This window comes from Tachypleus tridentatus, chromosome 4, assembly GCF_004210375.1.
Source record: "Tachypleus tridentatus isolate NWPU-2018 chromosome 4, ASM421037v1, whole genome shotgun sequence".
Lineage (NCBI taxonomy): Eukaryota > Metazoa > Arthropoda > Merostomata > Xiphosura > Limulidae > Tachypleus > Tachypleus tridentatus.
This window is the reverse complement of record NC_134828.1, coordinates 97,538,608-97,563,982: the sequence shown is the minus strand read 5'-3', so window position 1 is coordinate 97,563,982 and position 25,375 is coordinate 97,538,608. Positions and strand designations below refer to the sequence as shown.

General features: G+C 33.0%; 1 protein-coding gene across 1 annotated transcript in view; it reads right to left on the bottom strand.

Annotated features, from left to right (window-relative positions):
- LOC143249734 (uncharacterized) overlaps positions 1-25,375 on the bottom strand; it is a 103,428-nt gene that overhangs the window by 60,345 nt on the left and 17,708 nt on the right. The window contains exon 2 of the mRNA XM_076500064.1: positions 1,979-2,057. Within this exon, the coding sequence (XP_076356179.1) occupies positions 1,979-2,057 (79 nt within the window). The remainder of the gene's footprint in view (positions 1-1,978; positions 2,058-25,375) is intronic.

Sequence of the window (25,375 nt, the reverse complement as noted above, 5' to 3'; positions counted from 1 at the left end):
GAAACTAAATTTACATTGATTAAGAAGTTGTAGTGTTTCTTCGTGTAATTATATTTAGTTTCGTACAACTAATCCTAAGTGTAAGCACTATAATATATTATTTCTCGTAACTTTAGTAGCGATCTGTTAAGTAAGTAATGAATGTAATTTGAAAGGTATAGAGGTAAAGTATATCCTTGAAACGCTTTGTTACTCGCAAATATATAGGAACTGAAAACTGTTAAACTAACAAACATGAACGTATTTGTTTAATCACGTAACGTTATTGGTTTCTCTGGTACGTCACAAGCCATTTTCACTGACAACACAAAAGAAAGATGACTAAATTAAAACGGGATATTTAACTTTATGAAACGCATATATCATGCTAATTTGTAATGTTTCTTTCATGAGAAAGTGATAAAGAATTAAGCAGAAATATGAGATCAAACTGAAGTTGTTGCCAGCATATTTAATGCCTTTAATTGCAGTAGCTGAAATTAATGCCCACCAACTTGTAATACACTTAAGCTATACATTCCATATTGAAAATAAACTTGGTTATTCCATTAGTTCTTAGTTTAGAGTGCTGGTCATGTATAATTATTGTGTACGACACTTTTTGTACGTTTTTGATGATGGTTTTCAAACGTTTTCATTAAACATCGATACTAAGTAATTAGGAAAGGATACAAATTATGGTGTAGTAAGTTTCATTCAAAATTACTTGCTAGAAAAAAAAAGCCTTAATCTTTCCTAACATGTTAATTTGTCAAGGTTGGACCAATTATCTACTTTTTCTTGAAGCCTTTTTATCTGTCTGCAGAAACTTTCTGTGTTTCAGCGTTTCCAAAACCGAATACACATTTCAATGACGTTTAAGATCAGCGTAAATAAATGTGTTCAAAGAACGAGATTCCAAAACTTTATAAGAAACTGGACACACTATAGCTTTTTGGAGCAATATAAAATATATTAAAAAGGTAAATTCTGTGGAATCAGCAAACGGCAAAAACTTATCCTTTTTTAACTCTTGACCAATGAGTTGGTAAGGTTTTTCCTATTGGATGAACCTTTATAAAATACTTCACAAGGTGAGGCAACAAATATTACATTGCATTATCAGTGTACCATTCTCACTTGCCATTAGAAATGTTTTAAGCTGATAATAACGAAATGTATTTTAATAAAGAGTTAATACATAAGCTAAGAAATAACTCTTTATTGGATTAAAACACTCTACAGAAAGCATTGAAAATGTTTAAATTTAATATAAAAACATTCAAATATTCCGATCTCCAATTTATCAAGATGATACATCCAAACAAAGACCCCTCAGTGGCTCAGCGGTATGTCTGCGGATATACAACGCTAAAAACCGGTTGTCGATACCCGTGGTGGGCAGAGCACAGATAGCCCATTGTGTAGCTTTCTGCTTAATTAAAAAAACAACAATCCAAACAAATATTTTGGTTATTTGTAAAATACGAAAATAATTTCTAGTTTTATTAAGAAATTTGATAAAAAGTAGACTAACTATATAAGTCAGAGCTAAAAACGTTGATGATATCATGTGTAATAACGACAATCAGATATCCTTACACTAACTTTCACCGCTATTTAAGCGATACATGAACCATTTTCATTCATTTACGAAAGAAAGTAATAATAAGAGACAGAATAGTTATTATTTAATACAACATGAAATAGACTAGCGACAGTTTGGTTTCCCAACAACATCATTCAACCTTGGAATGACTTTAGATTATTATTGGAAGAAATTGTTCCAATTACAGATACATATTTCTTTCAAGAAAATCACTTATAAAGCTTCCTGTCAGTAAATATTGAAGCAATAGTTTAAAAATATATACAAACATAAAACTGTAAGCTTCGTAAAATTCTACTGTATTTATTTCTATTTTATCAGAGTTTGACTCGCTTCAAACAAATTGAATAGTGTATGAACTTGTTACAATAAAACAGGGAAATACTTTACCTGAATGTGAGGTCCATCCTGGGAAATTTAAAACACAGAACCTTCTTGCAGACAGGCAAAATTCTTCAAGAATAGGAAACTAAAACAATGAAAAAATAAGATAATTAGTCCATCTTTGAAAAAGAGAAGAAAGAGGGATAGAATTAGGTTTGTTTGTTTTTTCTTGTTCTATAAGGTAACTTTCCAGGAAAGCCTGATATATCATACATTTGGTCATTTTGTACATTTCTTACAACCGTCCTGTAATAAAAAATATTTTAGAATCATCATGACGTATACAAAGTGTCGTAGGCATAAGTAAAATAAGCTCACCATTCCATTCTAGGAACTAATGGAATAACAAGAATAAGGTAAAGAAATCTCGTTTGAGTTATGCAAAACGGGTGTTTAATGATGGAGAGATTGAGTTTACTTGTAGTGAACGACAATCTATAACTGAAAAGATTTGACATGTGACAAACTAAAGTTCTGCCAGGAGTTAAGAAACTTCGTGATGATGTAACTACAGTGTGTGCGTATCGGGATTGAACCCACAATTTTACCATTATAAACCTTGAATCTATCTGCTGAGCCGCTGAGGGAAGTACGTTGCAACATTGAAGTGCTACCTAGGTTATTTCTGTTTTTATTCCAGTATGATGCCCTTCCTGGTTTTGAAATTATGATTCCCTATTCCTCGCTGTCTGAGTCAACTTCTTAATCCAAGCTTCTTATTTCCAATCCATTTTCTGATGTCATCGAACCTGTATTTTCGCTTTTCTTCCTTCGACTTATCCATTAGAATGTCTTTCAACCTTTTTCTCAGATCTAGTTACATGCCCAAAGTTGTGCACGTGTCTCTAGTTTTATTTTTGTTCTTACATATCTCAATACGTCTTCGTTGGGTTTTATTTCTAAGTAGTTGGTGTTCATCATTTGTCTATAGTATCACATTTCAAATGTTTCCAACATTTGTTTTGTTTATTCCAGGTATACACAAAACTAAACAACTAATATATACCTATGACTAATTTTGTCTACCTAATTAGAAGTATGACATGAATTTGGCCATGAATAAAACAAGCGATAAGGAACTAGTAGCATTTAAAACCTATGTGTAATAAAAATATTTAAAAAGTTATCACCACGTATACAAAGTGTCGTAGACATAAGTAAAGAAGTCCACTATTCCATGCTTGGAACTAATGGAATAACGAGAACCAGGCGTATACCTAACCTAAGGTTTAAAAGAAATGTCGTTGTCAGTTGTGCAAAAAACAACAAAAATAACAGCAAGGACATAGTAGCATTTAAAAATCAGAATGATAACCTACTCAAAACTGTGATTGTTTTAAAAGTCAGAATGATAACCTACTCGAAACTGTAATTGTTTTAAAAATCAGAATGATAACCTACTCGAAACTGTAATTGTTTTAAAAGTCAGAATGATAACCTACTCGAAACTGTAATTGTTTTACAAATCAGAATCACAACCTACTCGAAACTGTAATTGTTTTACAAATCAGAATCACAACCTACTCGAAACTGTAATTGTTTTAAATATCAGAATGATAACCTACTCGAAACTGTAATTGTTTTAAACATCAGAATGATAACCTACTCGAAATTTATAATTGTTTTTGCTTATTTGAATAAACTGTATTTTGTTTTGTTGTTGATGCCGGATAATGTTGCATATCACTGACTTGCTAGGACTATATTCCCACTCACTTGCTAAGACTATATACCTTTACTTTAGTATTCCTCCTTACATATCATACATCATGACGTTCTAGTGTTGATGCCATTTAAGGCTGCCGTACTTCATTATATGTACATAATACTAAATATTTGTACTTAATTTTTATATTTGATTCTGTTCGTTAAGGTATATTTCAGTTAAATTGTTTTCTCTGACTTGTATAGGGGCCTGGCATGGCCAAGCGCGTAAGGGGTGCGACTCGTAATCCGAGGGTCGCGGGTTCGCACCCGTGTCGCGCTAAACATGCTCGCCCTCCCAGCCGTGGGGGCGTATAATGTGACGGTCAATCCCACTATTCGTTGGTAAAAGAGTAGCTCAAGAGTTGGCTATGGGTGGTGATGACTAGCTGCATTCCCTCTAGTCTTACACTGCTAAATTAGGGACGGCTAGCACAGATAGCCCTCGAGTAGCTTTGTGCGAAATTCCAAAAACAAACTGACTTGTATAGATATTTTACCTTTCATCAGAAGTTCATAGTAATTATAAAACTCTTGAAAAAAATACTTATAGCATTGAAGAAATATCATACTTGGTAGAAAAATCAGTTAGGAAGTTTTTATCTCTGAATACTAAAACTAATCAAAGCTTTAGAGTCTAACTGCTTTAACTGTTTACATCCTGAACTAGGCAATAAAATACATATTGAAATTAAATATTTTTAGAGGAAAACAAACTATCATTATAATAGAAAAAAACAGGAAACAATTTTAAAAAATTAAATCAATAACACAAATATTTTCCTGTTGCTGGAATTATACAATGGAAACTCAATATATTTATTTCCATAATAGATTTAACTAACTTATATTTATAATTCTTAAAATTTATTATTGTAATTAAAGAAAAAATATTTTTTTTAATACATAAAGTACATGAAGCTTGGTATGTGTAACGAGTTTCCAAGCGTTTTAAACAATAATATCTAAGCTTTATCTGCTTATATAGCATATAGAATTACAGTTACAAGCTCTCAAAAGAAATGAATATGTTTTTTAGTCATATATTTACAATGAGATTGAGTCAAAGAGAGAATGAACGCCACGTGCAACGACGTTGGAACAATGCATTCAAACTGATTATGGTGCGTGGGAAGCTAAAGCAGAAAACACCACGTTAAAAGTACGGGATGTGAGTGGTATAGTTTGTCTCGGCTACTAGGTTGAAAATGTTTTTTGAAATATACTTTTCTTACCTTTCTTATGTCTCAAGTTGGAATACTTTGACAGCTGATGGCCAACACTAAACGGTGATGAAGATCAGAGAAGACAATATTAACAGCGTTACACACAAACTTAACCGAAAGTAGGCGTAATTTGCTCGTCAAAATAAAAACCAACAACTTTACATTACTACATTGTTCCTATATTACGATATATAACTAAATCATATAAAAATCCGTTTCTCTAACGTTAAATGTTAAATAATTAAGGTACTATCTGCCATTGGGTTCAGTCATTTTAAACAGTGTTATGTTTAGGACATATGCAGAAACAGCCCATTGATTCCACAAAGGCACTCATGATTGTTGGAATCTGTGGCTACAAAAGCATAAAATGTTTGGTAGGGTAACGTTTTGGCATGGTCTGGTAGTTAGGGCATTCGACTCGCAATCTGCAGATCGCGAGTTCAAATACAGTCATTGAACATATTCGCTCTTTTAGCCATTGGAGTTTTACAATGTGATGAAAAATCACGCATTTGGACGGTAAAAGAGCAGCCCGAGAGTAAGTGGTTAGTGTTATTAGCTGGTTCCCTCTAGTCTCTCACTACTAAATTAGGAAGAGCCAGCGTAGATAACTCCAGAATAGTTTTGCACTAAATTTCAAAACAAACAAAAACAAAACTTTGATAGTGTCTTGGCTAAAGCCACACCGCAACACCTAAAACCTTAAGATCATGTGTGATATGGACACCTACATATGATTGGCAGAACTGTAAATGCGAGAAGGCTTGTCTTCTGAGTATGCATGACTCCAGACTCCTCCATGACTCATAATGGTACTGGTATCACTCATACCTTTACGAAGAGGCTCATTTCACATCCATCACGTAAAGGGTCTTTTAATAAAGTTCAACTTCCAGACTTTATTCTGATCAAAACTATAATGGACAGCCAAATGCTAATTGTTAGAACTTATAAAGAAAATAACACGTTTGCAACAAATTTATAAAAGTTGTCAAACGTTGTTATTATTGTAAAATTTTGTTGATGTTGAGGGCATGTATATGTGAAATTCATATACTGATAATGCTTAAGAAGGTCTTAACTCAATTTCTTGTATAGGTAGTGTGTTTAAACATATAGCCTATTAAGTGATTTATAAGACCCGTCTACTTTGCATTACTAATGAAAACAGGGAGCCTAAAATAATATATAATAATGCGAATCGACAAAACACTTACCACAAAGTGCATCTTCAGGTGTTATTACATTCTAGTCAAGTGAGAAACAATATAATGCTTTTTTTTGCAATTTCACAACGTTTGTTATATACAGTCTTATACAAAATGTTTGTATATTTTAAAATAAAAATGATTATTGTTAAGACGAAATACAAATTCACTTATCAAATCGAGAAATTCGTGTTATGTTAAACATCTACATATGTAATTTGTATAAGGAGACATGTTCTATGTACATCATAAATGATTTATTAGAAAAGCAAACAATTTTATTACATACCAATATAAAAATGTGTAATTCAGTATTTCACCTATCACAACAGAAACCTTAACAAAACATATATAATACCAAAATATAACAACAAATTATTGTTTATTGCGTCGGTAATCTTATACCAATTCATATTAAACATTCGGTTCTTTGTTGGTTCTCCTTGTATTCTAATAACCTCCGCAAGGCGACGTGACATGCTATCGATAGGATTATTGATGTACTCCTCCGTAGTTAGCAATTTTCTAGCTTAGTTCTGCTCAACAGTTCTCGATGGGATTACAATCTGGAGACCTTTCTGGCCATGGCAATTTTGTAACGTCGTTCTGGTCGAGATAATTGTGCATAATATGATCACTGCGGGCAGTGGCACTGTCGTCCTGAACATAAAATTATTGTCGAACTTGCCAAAGCATATAGCAGAAATATCGTCTCCATTTAATGTCTGTAGGCGGCGCCACTGACGTTTTTCTGGAGGATATGAAGAGCACGTTTTTATCCGCCATGATGAATAGCTGCCTAAACATGTACCGTGGCAGCTTCTGTGTGCACCCTGTAGGAAAACATCTGCCTTCATTTATTCTACAGGCAAACAACGAATATGAATCCTATCTTTAGCTTTGGCAAGCTGAAAACAGGATGTATCTATAAAGATAATACGCTGCCAGTGTCCTAACTGTATCTTATATGCTGTCTTGCTCAAGTAACACAATGACGGAGGTGAATTCTGGTTAATATCAATTTGCAGATACATTGTCTCGCAAAATAAACTTGTTTGTCTATTATCTTGTGTACTGTTATTCTGTTATTTATGTCATTAATTTGGTAAGATGTTGCAAGACTTATTTAACCTTGAGGTATCAACCTGAGCAAAATACGATAATCACGAACAGTATATTTTCGGTATGTACTTGTAGACTTTTCTGGAACAACGATTCCTGCAGCCGGATGACATTTCAGGATTCTTGATAAAGTAAACGGAAAATACCCTACTATTCTTGCAATGTACGTTTGTTTAATATCAGTTTCAGATAGTCGAACAATTTGATGTTCTAATAACTTCTAGCACGTGACGAGGCATGACTATACTCTAAGTACAGAGAAATTGTCCGAAGAAAACGTTGATCTATTTCGGAAAAGATTATACCAAGAGCACACCCTTTTATACAAAACAGGTGTGTATGTATGTTTTAATGAACAAATGTTAAAACAGCTTATACAAAGCAGAGTAACCACCCATACATGTTTATCGCATCATATGCTACCTTCTCTGTTATTACTAGGGCATTTATTCAATAACTAAATAACTACTCCATGCATGTAGACAGCAACATCAACACGGAACAAAAGACAAACATTTTAACCAAGACTATACACACCTACCTCCACGAGCTTAATTAATTAGATAGACAAAATAACGTTTTATCTTGATAGTTTGCCATAGAAACGTCTTCCAACTCATAATACAAGGCAAGAGCAACACGTAACACATATAAACTTTTCGGAGTCCATGCGACATATAATTCCACTGCAATTATAGTACTGGCTTGTTGAATACTTTGTGGGCTTTTTTTATCTCCATACGTTGACGATCACTTAAATATTTCACTTTAGCCTGTACACATAATTGTCCTGGATCCCTTATTTCAATCTAATATTTAATTAAATCCATAGTTAGCACTTACTTCAAATTGAACCCATCACAAAATCTCCTTATTGGGCCAAATAAAAATAAAAAATATGTTTTATGAAAATACTCCTATAAAATGTGTGTATCTGTTGTGAGTTCTGGTCTTTTGAACTTTCTCACAACTCGAGTGGGCTATTTTAATTAAGTACGTGTTTTTCACAAATTTTGAATTTACTCTTTTAAGCTAGACTATTCTGTGCTCTTGTATTATATGTTGTTGTGTCGCCGGCTGACTGATTTCATCATTTGTGATTGTAAATTATAACACAGACCAATACGTTTACTATTGATGTCCATTAGACTGAGGGCATTTATTAGTTGTCAAGTTTGTTTCTTATAACGTTTACCTGTGTTATTTATATAAGTTTAAGGTTTAAAAGCATTCATTTAAGCTGAGCTTAAGCTAGTCGATCTTTATGACCGACTTTGTTTCGATCAATGTATTTGCTGAATTTCGCAACAAACTACTTGAGAATTATCTGCCTTAGCAGTCGTAATTTTGAAGTGATTGACTCAAGAGAAAGAAACTAATTAACATCACCACCGCCAAACGTTTAGCGAATAATATAATGGACTCTTATTTTAAAATGCCCCCAAGTATTCGTTATATTACAGGTAAATATAAACAATAAATACAAATTTGGGGCAACTGAAAACAACGAACCTACTTAAAAACTCAAGAAAATGTACATAAAACAGAATTAGCAGACACAATCCAAACATGAAATTATACGCGCTGTTCACATCTAAACTACTTAATGATTTGGTAGTAGTGATAAACAGTGATCAAATTATAAATCTATTCATAGAAATGTAAAATAATAATTTTTACAGGTAAAAAGATTAAAAGCATATTCAGTTTTTACGTTAAAAATAATTACATTTATTTTGATAAGCACGTTTATAAACAAATAGTAGCTTTGTGGATGGGTTCTTATTCTTCAAACTATGTTGTTAATTTCTATCTTTGTTATCACCAAAATAAATGTATAAGTAATTCTCCCATATTCGGAATTATTTTCTTTAACATACAAATGATTTGACGATTTGGTTAGCATTAAAAATCCAGGAATAAGTAATTACATTACGTAACATTTATCTCACATTTCTGCAGACTAAGAGCATTTCTATATCAAATACTGAAGTACATTATTTAGATGTAAATATTAAAAAAAGTATTGTAATATTAATGGTAAAATAATTTATTTTACGTTTAAACTTTTTTTTTTTCTCTCTCCAAACAGAATGTAATGAGGCCCGGTATGGCCAAGCGTGTTAAGGCGTTCGACTCGTAATCCGAGGGTCAATCCCACTATTTGTTGGTGAAAGAGTTGCCTAAGAGTTGGCGGTGGATGGTAATGACTAGCTGCCTTCCCTCTAGTCTTACAGTGTTAAAATAGGGACGGCTAATGCAGATAGCCCTAGTGTAGCTTTACGCGAAAATCAAAAACAAACAAACACAATGTAGCAGATATTGCCATAAAGAGCATTATACTTGTTTAGAATTAATGACGTGGCTACACAATGGGCTATCTGCTCCGCCCATCACGGATATCGAAGACCAGTTTCTAGTGCTGTGAGTCCGGATGCATACCGCTGTACCACTAGGGGGGGGGGACATTATATATTCACAGATCTTAAGTATTGTAAAACCTGTAGTAATGTGCATTTCTTAATATTTAATATCGGTATGCTAATACAAAAATTGATTTTAACAGATTTTATGAGAAAACCTTAATATAGGATTTATATAAACTGGAAAAAAGTGATTTAAACAAAATGATAATATGCTCAATAGAAATTAATCTCTAAAATTATTGTTAAGGAAATAATTGTAATTACTTACTGAACATTTCACATTTTATATGGGTAAACTAATGTAGTTGTATGTATCACCTTCCCTGTATAAGACTTGATACTGTGTCGATCTCTTTAGAAACGTTGAAGATCCAGACAGCAGCAAAGAATGGCGAAAGATGTGAGTTATGCAGATAACTTTGGTTTGGGTTAGTAATACTTTAATATCTTAGTAGTTACGTCCAAACGTCATACTGGGAGCTAAACTGCTAATTTCAAGGACAACTGATGTCTTGTATTCTTTATTTCTTTCTGCTTATTACTATTTTATCCTATTTGTGGCTAGAACACCCACATTTCCTCAATTCCTTTTTCTTTATCATGTGAAGAAGACGAAGGCGAGGTTAAACTAGATAAACGATCTACCCCCCAGTACAATTTGGGTCTTACTTCCAGTACCTCATAAAATCCAGACATATTACCTAATGATTCACTTTATGATTTGTGCCCCAATCTTGGATGGTTGTAATGTGTCTCCGTATGTGTGTGGTTTGTATTTTACGTATATGTACATTAACTTATACTTTATTGCTCCCAGTGGTTCACCAGCAAACTTAAAAATTTTTATATAGTGTGTTCAGTGAAGATAGCCTTTAAGGTCGTTTTGTGATTAAAATAAATAAGCTATTTATTATATCTTTACAGATTAAAATGCATTTTCACAAACATATTTAAGATTCATACCATTTAAGCTTTATCAAATTAATAAGAGCCTAGCCTTTCACATTTTCATCTATTGTATGAAAATATGAATTAAAACATACGAGATTCTTGGTAAAGCTAGTTAAATTCTAATGGCACATGCAGATGATAATGGTAACCACGTGGTCCTACACGTGATGCCAGTCCATTTCAAAAGTTAACTGCCAACTTGAGCAGGATCGACGCGTGATAGGCTTGAACACACAACACTCCGACGACGAGTCCAAAGCCATTAAGCCACGTTACCCTTGCTTGATCCCACTTATATATTGTTTTGACAAAGCAAACTCTTGGAGGTTGTGTGATGGTGCGGAAAACTCTCTCGTGGCAGAGAATGGATCATCTGTTTCCTTTATTGAGGCAAGTGATGGTCAGAGCGTACACGTGCGTCCTTCCCAAGCGTCCATCCTGCAACACTGAATTTCCACTCATATCGAAGGAAAATGGTTCGAAGAGAATGCAAATAAATTCAGTTATCCTCATCGACCAGTACCGTAACGGGAGACTCAATCTGACTTAGCACATTTAGGGTGCATTTTAAACGTCATATCTCCTGCTAGCATCGTAATTAATCTTACTGAAGACCACAGTTCCGCAAGAATGAGCTACAAGATTTATATAATATTCTCCGTATGCGTGAAAACGTCTATATAAAAGTATTTTTAAAATAAAATGATTATCCATTTGGAACTTGGTGTTTCGTAAAAAATGCATTTCACTAATACATGATCGTAAATATTACCAAGCGTGGTTTTATTTGTAAAATATATATTAAAACACATTTTAGAGGGTTCTCTATACTTTAACTTAGATAAGTAGGGATAAATAATAGAAATATATTCTGTCCTAAACGTAAAGGGATTTCTTTGAAAAGTTCTAAAGGACTATAACATTAGAAATAATAAAAAGGAAATCATTAAAAAGAATTGATATCTATATTTCATTGAAGCATCATTAAAACACACAGTTTTCAATGTATTTACCTAATATCATAAGAATGTTTTTGAGTGTGTATGTTCTTATAGCAAAGCCACATCGGGCTATCTGCTGAGTCCACCGAGGAGAATCGAACCGTTGATTTTAATGTTTTTAGATAAAATGTACTGTTTATTTAAGTAATGAGCATCGTGTGGTTTGCTTGAAATTATACACCTGGTAACGATAATGTTGGTGAATTGTGCTTTTCTTATGTTTGCTTCTGCACGAGACATTTTATGTGTACACCTATTTCGTAGCGCACATGAATTTTTTCCGATTTTTTTGAACTTAATGTTACCAGTGCAACTTTACTAATAAGTTTGGTTTGTTTTGAATCTCGCGCTAGCCGTCCCTAATTTAGCAGTGTAAGACTAGAGGAAAGACAGTTAGTCATCACCACCTACCGCCAACTCTTAGGCTACTCTTTTACCAACGAACAGTGGGATTGACCGTTACATTATAATGCCATCACTGCTGAAAGGGCGAGCATGTTTGGTGTGACGGGAATTCAAACCCGCGACCCTCGAATTATGAGTTGAGTGCCTTATGCACCTGGCCATGCCGGGCCTTTACCAATAAGCCCAATCATGTGGTTATCAAAAGAAGTTTCTCCAAAATTTACTATAGTGCACAAAACATTAAATGTGTTAAATTTGAATGCTTGTTGCTTTAGCGCAAATCTACACAGATGGTTATCTGCAATCGTTGGTAACTGAACTTACCACTGATCCGCAGTGGACAGAATTCAGATAGCCAAATGCATTATTGAAATGTGCAAATTGTGTCAGACGTGTTGATTTTTTCCCCAAGAATGGAGTTCTACACACTAAAATATTTTGAAAGTAAAGTAATTATAAATTAAATAAATTGTATGTTTATTTCGGTTATTCACTTAAGGCAACCCAAGGACAATATGAAGAAATAAACTAACAGGAAGACACCTAGTCACTGTACGCACGACAAACTCTTGTGTTACTATAGTTTAATAATGGGTTCTGACCATCATTCTCAACTCAACCTTGACTCAAATGTTATTTTCGTTTTTGCAATAGAATGCGAACCATGAACCATCGGATGAACGGTTGTTATGTGTAATATTTTATTATCAAATTGAAATATATTTCTACTTTTGATATCTTCATAATTTCTCGCAGTTACTCGTGTTATTGTTTTCAAAGGTGAAATATTTAAAATTTAGAATAACCGATATAAAAAAATTTTGGTGCAAAAAAACCATCTGTGTTAAGCATTGAATTACAAACAACAAAAACAAATGGAAGCTTGTTAAAATACTTACTAAGAAATCAACGAATAGACAATTCATATTGTTTGATTTTGCGCAAAACTATACATTTAGTAAACTATACCCTGCTCACCGTAGGGAATAAAACCCTGGATTTTAATATTCTACTTCTGTAAACTTACCACTGACTCACTGAAAAACAACTATATTTTAGTTTCTGAAAACAACAATAACAGGAAAGTATTGAAAACAACGAAAGTTATAAAATTTTTAAAATGATCGCGGTCTACTGTAAAAGAAAGTACTGAAATAAAATAACCTTAATACACGTAAAAAAATTTGATCATAGTAAACATTTGTTTCTTGAAAAGTTATATATTAGTGACAAGCGATGAAATATTTACAAAATAGTATAATCTACTTACAACTGATATAAACGTGTTGCTTCGTAGTGGTAACCGTGTTTTGAAAATTTGAAAATATTTTTTTATAGGTTTGGTTTGAATTTCGCACAAAGCTACTCGAGGGCTATTTGCGCTAGCCGTCCCTAATTTCGCAGTGTAAGACTAGAGGGAAGGCAGTTAGTCATCACTACCCACTGCTAACTCTTGGACTACTCTTTTACCAACAAATAGTGGGATTGACCGTCACATTATAACACCCCCGCGGCTGAGCGTGCGAGTATGTTCGGGGTGACGGGGATTCGAACACGCAACCCTCGGATTACGAGTCGAACGCCTTAACCAACTGGTCAGGCCGGGCCTAATGTTTTTCTGTATTTTTATAGAAACAAATGATTAAGTGCAGTATTTAATACATTTAAAACTAACAGAACTATAACTTCAGATCAAAACTAATTTCACTTAATATTTTGGTTTAATTATTTAATTAATATAAGTATATCTCTCAGTTTTTTGTAACTACGTCAAATTAATTTTATTATTTCAATGTAAAATTTTGTCTTTTGGATGAGTCAAGTCGACGCTACAATTAGAAATTAGAAAACCAATATTTTCAACAATGGCAAACTGTAAAATTTCGTAGCTACAAATAGGCTCCTTACGAATTCGTACCTGTGTTTTATTTTTTACAGTTTCTCCACTTCAAATAGTGGGATTGACCGTCACATTGAACCCACGGATGAAATAACGAGCATGTTTGGTGTGACGGGAATTCAAACCCGCGACCCTCAGATTACGAGTCGAGCATCTTAGCCACCTGGCCACAAAAATAATCACTCGTGAGTTTTTGCAACTCCGTCAAGCTATTTTTTCGTTAATGTATTTATTATTACGTTCATAAAATAAGTAAAACAGCATTATTAACATATTTAGTTTGTTGACTATATTTGCAAATATTTGTTAATTTCCTTATGAACATATTTTCGAAGAGCAATAACAACAGAAATGAAGTTAACAATAAACATGGCTCAAAGTTGTTATCCTATTTTAAAGTAGAAATCAAACCTTTACGTATATATCTTAAAACTGATCAAGAGAGTGTGTTTGAGTACTTTTCTTAGAGTAAAGCCACGTGGGCTATCTGGTGAGCCCACCGACGGGAATCGAATCGCTTATTGTAGCGTTATAAAGGCGGAGACATACCGCTGTACTAGCGGGATGCAGCTAGCAAAGAGACTCAAGAATTTGACGAATACGGTTAATGTACTTTAATGCTTTTCATTTCATATACCACCAGTCTGACTTATGTCTGATTTCCTGTTATAAAATGGCTTTGGGATTTGTTTCTCTACGGTTTATTAAAGTGAGAACGTTGAATAAATATCGATACAAGACATTCTTTGTTTAATTTTAGAGTTGAAACCAAGTTACAATTCTTAATAGTTGTTTCAAGAAATATGCGCGTTTAAGATGTATACAATATTGTTTTGTTTTCAGAAATCTTAAAAGACAAAATGGAATTCAACTGAAGTACTGCTGTAATACTAAGATGGTGAAAAAAAGACATTTTCTATGTCTCTTCAATCTGGCATATTTGGGCAAAAACATTTACGACCTTTGTATTTCAAATATTTTTTTTTTCTGAGACTGGTGAGACAATTCACATCTGCTCTACTAAGTTAGACATTTGATAAAAGAGTTTTGATTTTGCTGGTTTTTTTTCTTTTGATGTACTATAAACTTTTATATTCGTTTTGTACACAGTGTCTGTCATATTTATAACAAGCCAGATGACATTTTGGCATAGCCTTAAAGTGTCGTGCGTTTTTAACGTTCAAATAATTGAAAACTATAATATATATGTATATGTAGTAGCACAGTACGCGACGAGAAGTCAGTTGAGAATGGTTTTAACCATCCTGAGTTGTTTAGATTACATCAGCCACATTAATTGTGTTTTATCACAAGAAAAAAAGTTATTTCTTTATCTAACTACATATTTTGATTAAAATCAGCAAAAATTATAATGTGCGAAAAAATAAAAAGTAGTTAAGCTATTTTAATAAAAGTAAAACTAAGTATATTGCTCCTGCAACTTGTATGACATATAAAGTTTCCAAAACAAAACTACCTACTTTTAAATGTTCTGATTTCTGTTGTGTGGTCAGCTATTGCTTGCAGCGTAATCTATCTTTTTTTATTATAATTCAATTATAATGAAAAAAGTTGACTTATTTCCTTCTCATTGCAACACAACATAACACATCAGACGTTTTAGTAAAGTCATTCTATAAGTTAATCTTGCGAGTACACGCAAGCAAAGCAAATAAACGTGGCTAAAGCAAGCTTATTTAGTTGAGTGAGTGTACGAGCACGTTCTTGAGAAACCATCAGCCTTTTTCAGGTGAGTCAGAGAGTAGGCGCGAATGTGTTGAAGAAAGAGGTTAGGATGGCACAAATGATGGCTCTATTAAGTTTCTTAAAAATCGTTTAGCTCACAATTAATCATGGATAGAATTATTAGGAGAAGTTTTTACACAAAAACGAAACGTAAATAATTACCCTCTTGACCACAAGTTGCCAAAAATCGGCCTTTTCAATTCGAGACCACCTGGTCGTCCTTTTTGCAAAAAAAAACTGATGTATTGGTCATTGTGGCCTGAATTTGAGGCTAAAACAGCCTTTACATTCTTTACAAAGTTATATCTGTACATCGAGGCTGAAATTGGTAGCTTTAAAAATGTCGCTGTGCATGACGAACAAACCCTTGAGAGACAAAGACATTCGCGCTAATATATAGAGATATGAATCTATAATCAATTTCTTGGCTTTGTTTATAAATTGTATCAATTAATTTTAAATAGTCTGTTATAAACTGATAAGGAAGATAGTGGTTTATGTAAATAATAAATTTTTCTACTCCTTTTATTGTAGTAATAATAAAACGTTTATCACAGAAGTTTTTGAAGCCAGAAATATACATTGTGTGTATCGAAACAACAGAGTTTAATAAGTGATCGTTTAAAAATCATTTAATTGTATGACAAGGTTAGTGAGGACGAGAAGTCTTACCAACTATAAGGTTTACCAAATGCTCATTTCAAACGTTTTGTGGCGCTATTTCCGACTTAACATCTACTGACTATCCTCAACATTGAATAATGATCCAACGCTTTTCCATTACAACTTTGTTGTTTTTATCATTATTTATTCTACAAACATAGATTTCTTTAATGATTACACGTTTTACAATTTCAACTCTGTACGACAAATTTCTGTTAATATTTAACACCATGATATATTTGCTCATGACTATGTCCACATTCTTGTTTTAACTTCAGGTTCTTGAAACAAAACAAACAACAATACTCCAATTATCATTATCATGCTCATTACGTAAACATAATTAATTATTAGTTAATTAAACTTACCTTACGCTTTTATTGAATATGTACGACTGTCATAACTATGAGTTATAAATGATTTGCTATAAATTTCTATTTGCAGTATTTAAAATACGTATTTTGTGTAAAATGCGAAAACTTTTTGAACTTCATATGTTGCAGAAACAAAAACCGTTAATATTTATAACTGAAAAAGTGTTTGATTATTGTTTTTTTTAATTTCATACAAAACTACTCGAGGACTATTTGTGATAACTGATTCGAATTATTAATTGGTAGACTAGAGGGAAGACAGTTAGTTGAGAGTACCCGCTGCAAACTGTCGAGCTCCTATCTACTAGTGAAAAGCGCAATTGACCGTCACTTTATAACGCTTATACGCAACTGAAAGAGCTAGCATGTTTTGTGACGGAAGTCGAACCCGCAACCCAGAATTTGCTAGTCGTGCGCCGTAAATATTAATCCTGCCAGCTCTCTAAAAATAGAATAGTATACAATAATCCAAACCTTATTTGACAGTCCACGTATGTATCCTCTTATAACTGGCGCTTTGTTGAACCGAGTTGCGCTAAACCTGGAATGTAACCTTAGGTGCGATAACTAATGACATTAGGGTATTCCATATACATTAAACAGGTATAGCAGCGATTTATTATATACACACACACACACACACATATATATATATATACCCCAATATAAAAAGTATCTTTTAAATACAAATTTGCTTCCACACTAAAAATTCGTGTCATTACTGTCTTCCTATTTAACAGATAAATAAATATATGTATGATATATAAGTTCAAACATACAGTTGTAAGCAGATTACAATAAATAACAATATAAACCATTTTTAAAAAGTTCCAGCACCAACAAAGATTAGTAAATATTGTATTACATGTAAAAGTTACAAAAATGTTTTCATAGAAGCAAAATTGCTATTGTAGCACTAAAAAATACATTAAAGATACCCCGTTTCCGTGTTATTTAAGAGGTGAAAATCCAGATTGAATAAGAAATTTATTTCATAAAATTAAATTGTGATACTCAAGAATACAAATCCACAATATTCTGAGTTAAACCGTAAATCAAATGTCTGTAGCCAGTTATAGACACAGTGTTTATTCTTAAAGCCTCATTAGATAGTAAAGCAAAATATATTTATAATTTCCGTCAATATACTTCGAAGATAATACATGTGATGTTATCATATGATAACAAATTTACACTTTGGTTTCATCGTTAAAACACAAACCGTAACTGACAGCAAAAAGCCTCAAAATGTTAAAGTCTTCGCTAATATACTTCACTATACGCAAAAATATTATCCCTTCTTCCCACAGGATTCAAATATGTTGATGAACATTTTCAGTGACACAACAAATATTCAACACAAGATAACCACTGTGTGATCAGATGAAGCTAAACGACAAATATAATGAAGAATTACAAAAAGGTCTTCATTAATGTAACAATGAGGAAATTAGACCAGCAATAACTATGATAGCCACTGTTTATTAAGCTCATCATACTGACACGCGTCATTGTAAGATATACAGATGAACCCTGAGCTGCTTTAAGTATGAAGTGTCAATTTGACCACCTGCTCTGTTCGATCTAGCAGCTCTACAAATAAAGTTTCCCTCAACACAATGATAATGTAATGCGATACTTACACTGAAAAACAATATTGTAGGGTGATTGAAGTTTTTGATGGGTATAGTACATCTAGTAAAAAAAGACGAAAAAAAACACAAAATACATGGAACACCAATCAGATGTCTTTTGTCACAGCGACCAATGCATACTTCCCCATTTTAATTGCTTCTTTGTTTAGAATTTTGTGCAAAGCTACGCGAGGGCTATCGGCACTAGCGGTTAATAATTTAGCTATGTAAGGCTAGAGGAAAGGCCGCTAGTCACCACGGTCCACCGCCAAATCTTGGGCTACTCTTTTATCAACGAATGGTGGGATTCATCGTCACATTATAACGTCCTCACGGCTGAAAGGGCGAGCATGTCTGGTGTAACGGGGATTCGAACCCGCGACCCTCAGATTACGAGAGAAGCACTCTAACCACCTGGTCATGCCGTCCACTCCCATTTTAATACTCGAAATAAAATACCTTATAGAACCACTTTGGTTTTATTTAATTGAAAACCTAACATTTCGCTTTACAGTTTCTTCAGGAGAGTTACACTAAAACACAGACAATAACTTATAGTACAAAGCTTTAAATGCTTTAAAAAATAAATTATATTCGAATCTATAGCGTGCATATCTACAGCAGCAGGTCTGTGGACATACATCGTTGAAAATGTGGTTACGATACGCATGGTGGGCAGAACACAGATAGCCCATTATGTGGATTTGTTTTTAATTACAAACAAACATACTTCATCGTGTGTTTGACGTATTAAGTAGTAAAACGTATTATTAAAAAAGTTAACTGTCACTTCTAATGAACAACAGGTATATCAAATTTACACACTGAGAAAATGAAAAAAAATAAACTTATTGTGGCTATTCTTTTTCCCTATTCATCAGTGGTTGTGTAGAAATCTATACGTTAAAATATTGTTTTGTATTTTCTGTAGTTTTCTTGTCTTGTTTTTAGAAAAAAAATATGTTTTCTTGTATTTCTGTTAGTGTGATGGGTCTAATTAGTTGGTTTTTTTTTGTGTAGTTGTGTCCACTATTGTTGTGCTATTACGTTGAGTATCTTTAGCGAAGTGTGGTATATATATTACGATTGGTTGTGATATAATTATTTACCTTGTTCATGAAGAGGCTGTCCGTGCTTGAGTCGTTTGATGTATTGAATGTTTTTCGGAGTAGTTCTTCAAAGCAGTGTACTTTCTGTCTATTCGTCTGTGCTAGTTTATTATTATGTTTTAAGTGTAGGTAGGTGGTGATACTTGTTTTGCTTGACTCTGTATCTGTATTTTAATGCTGGACCAGAGATCTGTGGGATATGATTTTGAGTTTATTTGTGCTCAGAAGGTGTCCCACTTTTATGATTTTAATAGCCTATCGTTTCTAGTTTCGTTTATGAGAGGATTTATTTGTGTTTTCTTTGTGAGTCGAGTCTGGCATGGCCTAGCGCGTTAAGGCGTGCGCTTCGTAATCTGAGGGTCGCGGGTTCGCGCCCGAGTCGCGCCAAACATGCTCGCCCTCCCAGCCGTGGGGGCGTTATAATGTGACGATCAATCCCACTTTTCGTTGGTAAAAGAGTAGCCCAAGAGTTGGTGGTGGGTGGTGATGACTAGCTGCCTTCCTTCTAGTCTTACACTGCTAAATTAGGGACGGATAGCCCTCGAGTAGCTTTGTGCGAAATTCCAAAAAACAAAACAAAATCTTTATGAGTCACTAGGTGTTATATCTCTTTTTAATCTTCGTCATTCATTAACTTTGTTGATTACGACACTAATTGTAATTTTGTTTGGATATTGTTTGTGGATACTTTCGGTATACATCTGTCTGCTGTTTTTATGAAGTTCTCTAAGATAATTGAACTGTTTTATTGAAACAATGTGAACTTACTTTGGATATTTGTTTTATTCTTGATGTGTCACTTGTAATTTCTCTGTTATATTAATATATAAATTATATTTCCGTTTCCTTGCTCTTAGATACAGTAAATGATAGTTAACACTACCAGTGCTAATAATCAGGTTTTGATACTCGTAATTGGTAAAAAAGAGATAACTGATTGTGTAGTTTTGTACTTAACTACAAACAAACAAGAAATTCAGAAGTTTAGTACAACAATAACGTACCACTTTAATAAATGATACGTATGTTGTTTTGACGCATTTTTATCATATTCAATCAATAAATATTAATATCCTGAGGCAAATAAAAAGCTCGTACTGGCTTTTCGTTATCACTAATTTGTTCAAAATGACTCAACTAAAAATATGTAAAAACACTAGATGATACAATATGATATGTATTATTCTAAAATACCTGTTATACGAATGCTTCGATTACTTCCTAGATTTATCTATTAAATACAAAACTTATATAACTGAATTCACTCAGCGATATACAAAATCTAACTTTAAAAGGTTGACAAATAAAGTAAGTACCTACATTAGAGACAATTCGGATATGTCATATTACTGTTCCTGTTTGTTACATTTATTATTTGCCTAGAACATGAGTAATTGACATAGCAAGTTCTGTTTAACACATAATGTAATTCATTAAAGATCTGAAACTTTAGTGGGTAGGTTGAAACAGTTTTTGCTGTTGTTGTAACTAAAATGGCGCTAGCTTCTTTTGACAATATTTGTATTTATTTCTCGTTTATGAGTATAATTGCACCGCGGAACTCTTGGTGAAAGTGAACTGTTCCAGAAAGAAAAATGATATTGCCAATGTTGTACAACTGAGCTTCCAGAGCACATGCAACGAGACGTTCAAACTCTACTTGTTTCCCTTTTAAACTGAAGTATAACAACAGATGAAATAAATAAGCATTTGCTCTTTGGAAAACAATTATTTAATGGTTGTGCGGCTCAGGATATAAACACAAGTCTACAAGAAACAACTAAAGTAATATTGTTTATCATTAAAAGCAAACTTTTCGTGCTTTTATTGGGGTAATTCAAACAAATTTTCACAGCTGAGTTTATCATTTTGGATATTTAAGTTTATGTGTTTCTAGGTTGGCACAAAGCAACATAATGAAATATCTGTGCTCCACTCACTACGGGTATCGAAACCCAGTTTGTAACACTATAAGTCCACAGACATGCTACTGTCCCACTGGGATACTTAATACCCAACGCCGGCCAGTCTTATAAATTTTCTGATTATCTTTATGACCACTCTATTTATGAATATATTTTCTTTATCCTGAGTTCCAGTTATATCAATTATTCAAGTAAAAAAAATAACATCTTATTCCTGGATGTTTCATTTCTGTTTCACTGTATAAAATCTACAAGTAAGTATAACTGATAATGTATTGGGATTTACTAAAACTCTTCCTTGCACTTTTTACCAAGTTGATTTTATTAATAATTCTAAAACTGTAACTGAGAAACTGTGAGCAATGTTCATATTGTTAGTTTTTTCCTTCAGTTTCCAAACAGGTTAATCAAATACCATATGACTGACACGATGCTTTCAATTGAATTGGTTTTCAAAATAATCCTAAATTGTACTCCACTAATTAGAAAAATCCGGCATCGATATTTATAATAACAAAACATTTTACGGCATAGAAATTAATAACATGTTATTATCGTCATACATGTAATCATGAATATCAGTATATTAATATGTAAATTATATTTCTATTTATTTGTCTACCAGTGTTTTGATTAAAGAACATACTTTATGAAACTAAGAGAAAATTGGATATGCAGCTTAATTATATCCTATAAAGGAATTTTCATTTATAAAAGTTTCATATCTATGCTGTAATACCAAGTAATGTTCAGTTTGATGGCCTGGACTATAATTATAGAGATTTTAAAAAATGTGTATGGATTGTGTTTCCTATATATGCACGCAATGTTATGATAATTTATGTTCACGAAAACACCTTAAAATGTTTAGCACTTAGAAGAGCTGTAGAATCTGTATTCATACAATAGTTTCCTAAGAGTTACGGCTGTTATCGTTTTAAGAACGAATTTTATTATGGTACAGTCACCGGGATGACTCTTAAAGGACTGTATACGGCAAACATATGCAGGTGTATATTGTTCGTTTAACTTGGGAAATATTATTTGTCTACATCATGAGCTACATAATACATTAACACATAAAGATAAAAACAAGTACCAGCACTTTCGTCTGACTATCATAGTGCAACTAAACGGTTTCAAGTTCTTCACCAAAATCGACCTCAGTAAAGGTTACTGACCAATCCCAGTGGAGACAGAATCTAAAGAGAAGACAGCCTTTGTAAAATTAGACAGATGCTAGTAGTTCAAGACGATGACACTGAGTTTAGTCAACTCAGCGGCGACATTCAACTGTATTATGAAGAGGAAGTTGCACAAAATAACCAACACCGAGCATTAAGGAACTTAGAGAGTTGTTGAGACGATAGAGGGCAGTGGATCTGAGCATCTAAGTACTACATCAGTTATTCTACACTAGATTTTGTTGGACAAAATGTGGACGAACAACAGTTATCCTTCGAAGAGGATAAGCTAACCCGTATACACGATGCAACAGCAAGTGACATCCTTCCTAGGATTAACAGAATACTAGAAAACATTAATTCCAAACTACGCTGAAATTGCTGCACCACAGACTGACCTGATCAATAAAAAGCTTGCCCAACAAAGTGAAGTGTGAATAATCACAGCAGATAGCATTCCGGACGTTGAAAAACATGTTAGGAAGTTTGTCAATCTTCAGAATACCAGACTTCAACAAACCGTTAATCGTTCAGGCCGATACGTCAAGTGTTGGAATTGGAGTAATGCCTCTGGAAGAACATGTATGATGATTGTTTCCAGTAATGTACATGGTAACACTCTGATGAAGAGTAAAAAACTACTCTGTGATTAAATGAGAGCCTGTCCATCATATTGTTCATTTATAAATTCCAAAACTACCTTTATGGGAAGAAATTCATCATCTAGACGGACCATCAATCCCTTGCATACATCTGGAGGTGTAAAATAGACATTGCAAGGATAACGAAGTGGGCGTTTTACCTCAAAAACTACCGTTTGCTTATTGAGCCGTCAAGGGGACTGCAAATGTTGGTGGAAACTGTATGAGAGACTTTGTACATGGACTAAAATAGTATTTGTATACAGTGTTAAAATATTCTAAATATTTTTTTCTTAAAGAAGAGCTTCTTGTTAGCTATATACGACTGTTTCAACTTAAATTTAATGCGAGAACTATGAGTTAGATAGACTTTGTAAAGTAAGATTATTACAGATTGTATTGTAATAACAGAGCAGAGAAGAATAGTACGTATTATCAATTTTGTTATAACGTAATTGAACCAACTTATGTGTGAACTTTGACAAAAAAAGAGACATTTACTAAAAGCTCTGTATACAACTGTAAAAAACCAACAATGTAAAGAAAATTTGTATCCACGTTTGACTTGTTTTAATATATTATTATAAAACAAGTAGATTATGTTCTTTTGGTTTATTATTCAAATTTATTGCCAACAACTCACAGAAGATTACCGTAAGGTATCTAAAACATACTTAAAAATCTGACACAGACTCAGTCACTGTTTTACGTTTAAGAATGTTACGTTTAATGTTATAAATATTTCATCTGATTTAAACATGTAACATGCAGTTCATAGATCGGCAAATTCGGCTAATTGAATGTTACTTAATCCAACCATAAATGAGAATACCATAACTTCTACTCATGATCAACAAGTTATAATGAAAAGTGAAAACTTCATGATTTTGGTTGATTCGGAAATAATTAACAGAAATATAAGGATTTTAATTTTTTTAGCGACACTTTCTCAAAATATAGTGATAGAAGGTCAAACAAAAGGATAAAATGAGATAAAAAACTCTTTTGTTACAGCTATTTAATAAACATTGTTTTTCGACCCAAATGGCATCCCATACGATAAAAGGGCTAAACATTCCAGACGGAGATCTCATGTTCTAAGCGTATTTATATCTAATTTCGATCTGATGACTATAAGAAATACAACTAGTCAGCAGTACCCACTGCTTACATGGCTATTCTTAACTTGGAGACGAGAAAGTTCAACAGCTGTAGAAATGGAGCATGCTCAGTGACATATTATGACTCGAACCATAAACCATACGATTCTCAACACAACGTTTTAACTATTAGCCGACACTTGGCCTTACCATTAGTAATTACTCCTTCTCCTAAAAGTGTTATAACAGCAAGATCTATATATTAGTGAAGATAAGACGTGATAAGACTCTTTAACGGTATAAAGTCGAGTTCTTATGTTTATATGGTTTATATACTTATATACTTACCTTCTAGGTGTATATTCTGTAAGTTAGTCGAAAGAGGCTCTTACAAATGATCGAAATGTTTCATAATAATAAATAATGATGAAGTTAATAAATCTAGAAAACAGTTCACATAGTTCTTATTTTGGTTTTTCTTGTCGTAATTAGACTTCCTCTATGTGTTCATCAAAGCTCTAAGCTGTCTGTTGTAAAAATAGTATCCATTTACTTAAAGAATAGATGGAACCAGAAATGGCACTGTAGACATATTGAATGGCCAAGCATGAGCTATTTTTGAACATCAGAAACATCATCAAGAGACCTTATTGATTACGAGCAGTTTATGACAATCATCTAGTACATCATTTACTTTTATGAACGGTTTTTCGGAATTTTGTATCTTTTCTCATTATTTCCGAGAACACCTGAAAGACCCGATACATAAATTTAGAAATTAGATAAATATATGGATTTTTTTAAAATTCAGTTTTAATGGTGTTCACAGAATAGACATTGAATTTTCCAAGTTACGTCTAATAGAAATCTATTTAAAGCATTAACGTAACTAGTATTTTTTCTTATGACAAGTTAGCGTTATTTCAAATTATGTTTCCTCATTTGCTATTACACAGTATCAACTATACAGTTATGCATACAACACAATTTTCTCGAAATAATGTTTTTATGAATCAATATTGGAGAATTGTAGTTGGTTGTTAAATTGATGCAATGTGTATTTGTAACTGGTGTTGAACTA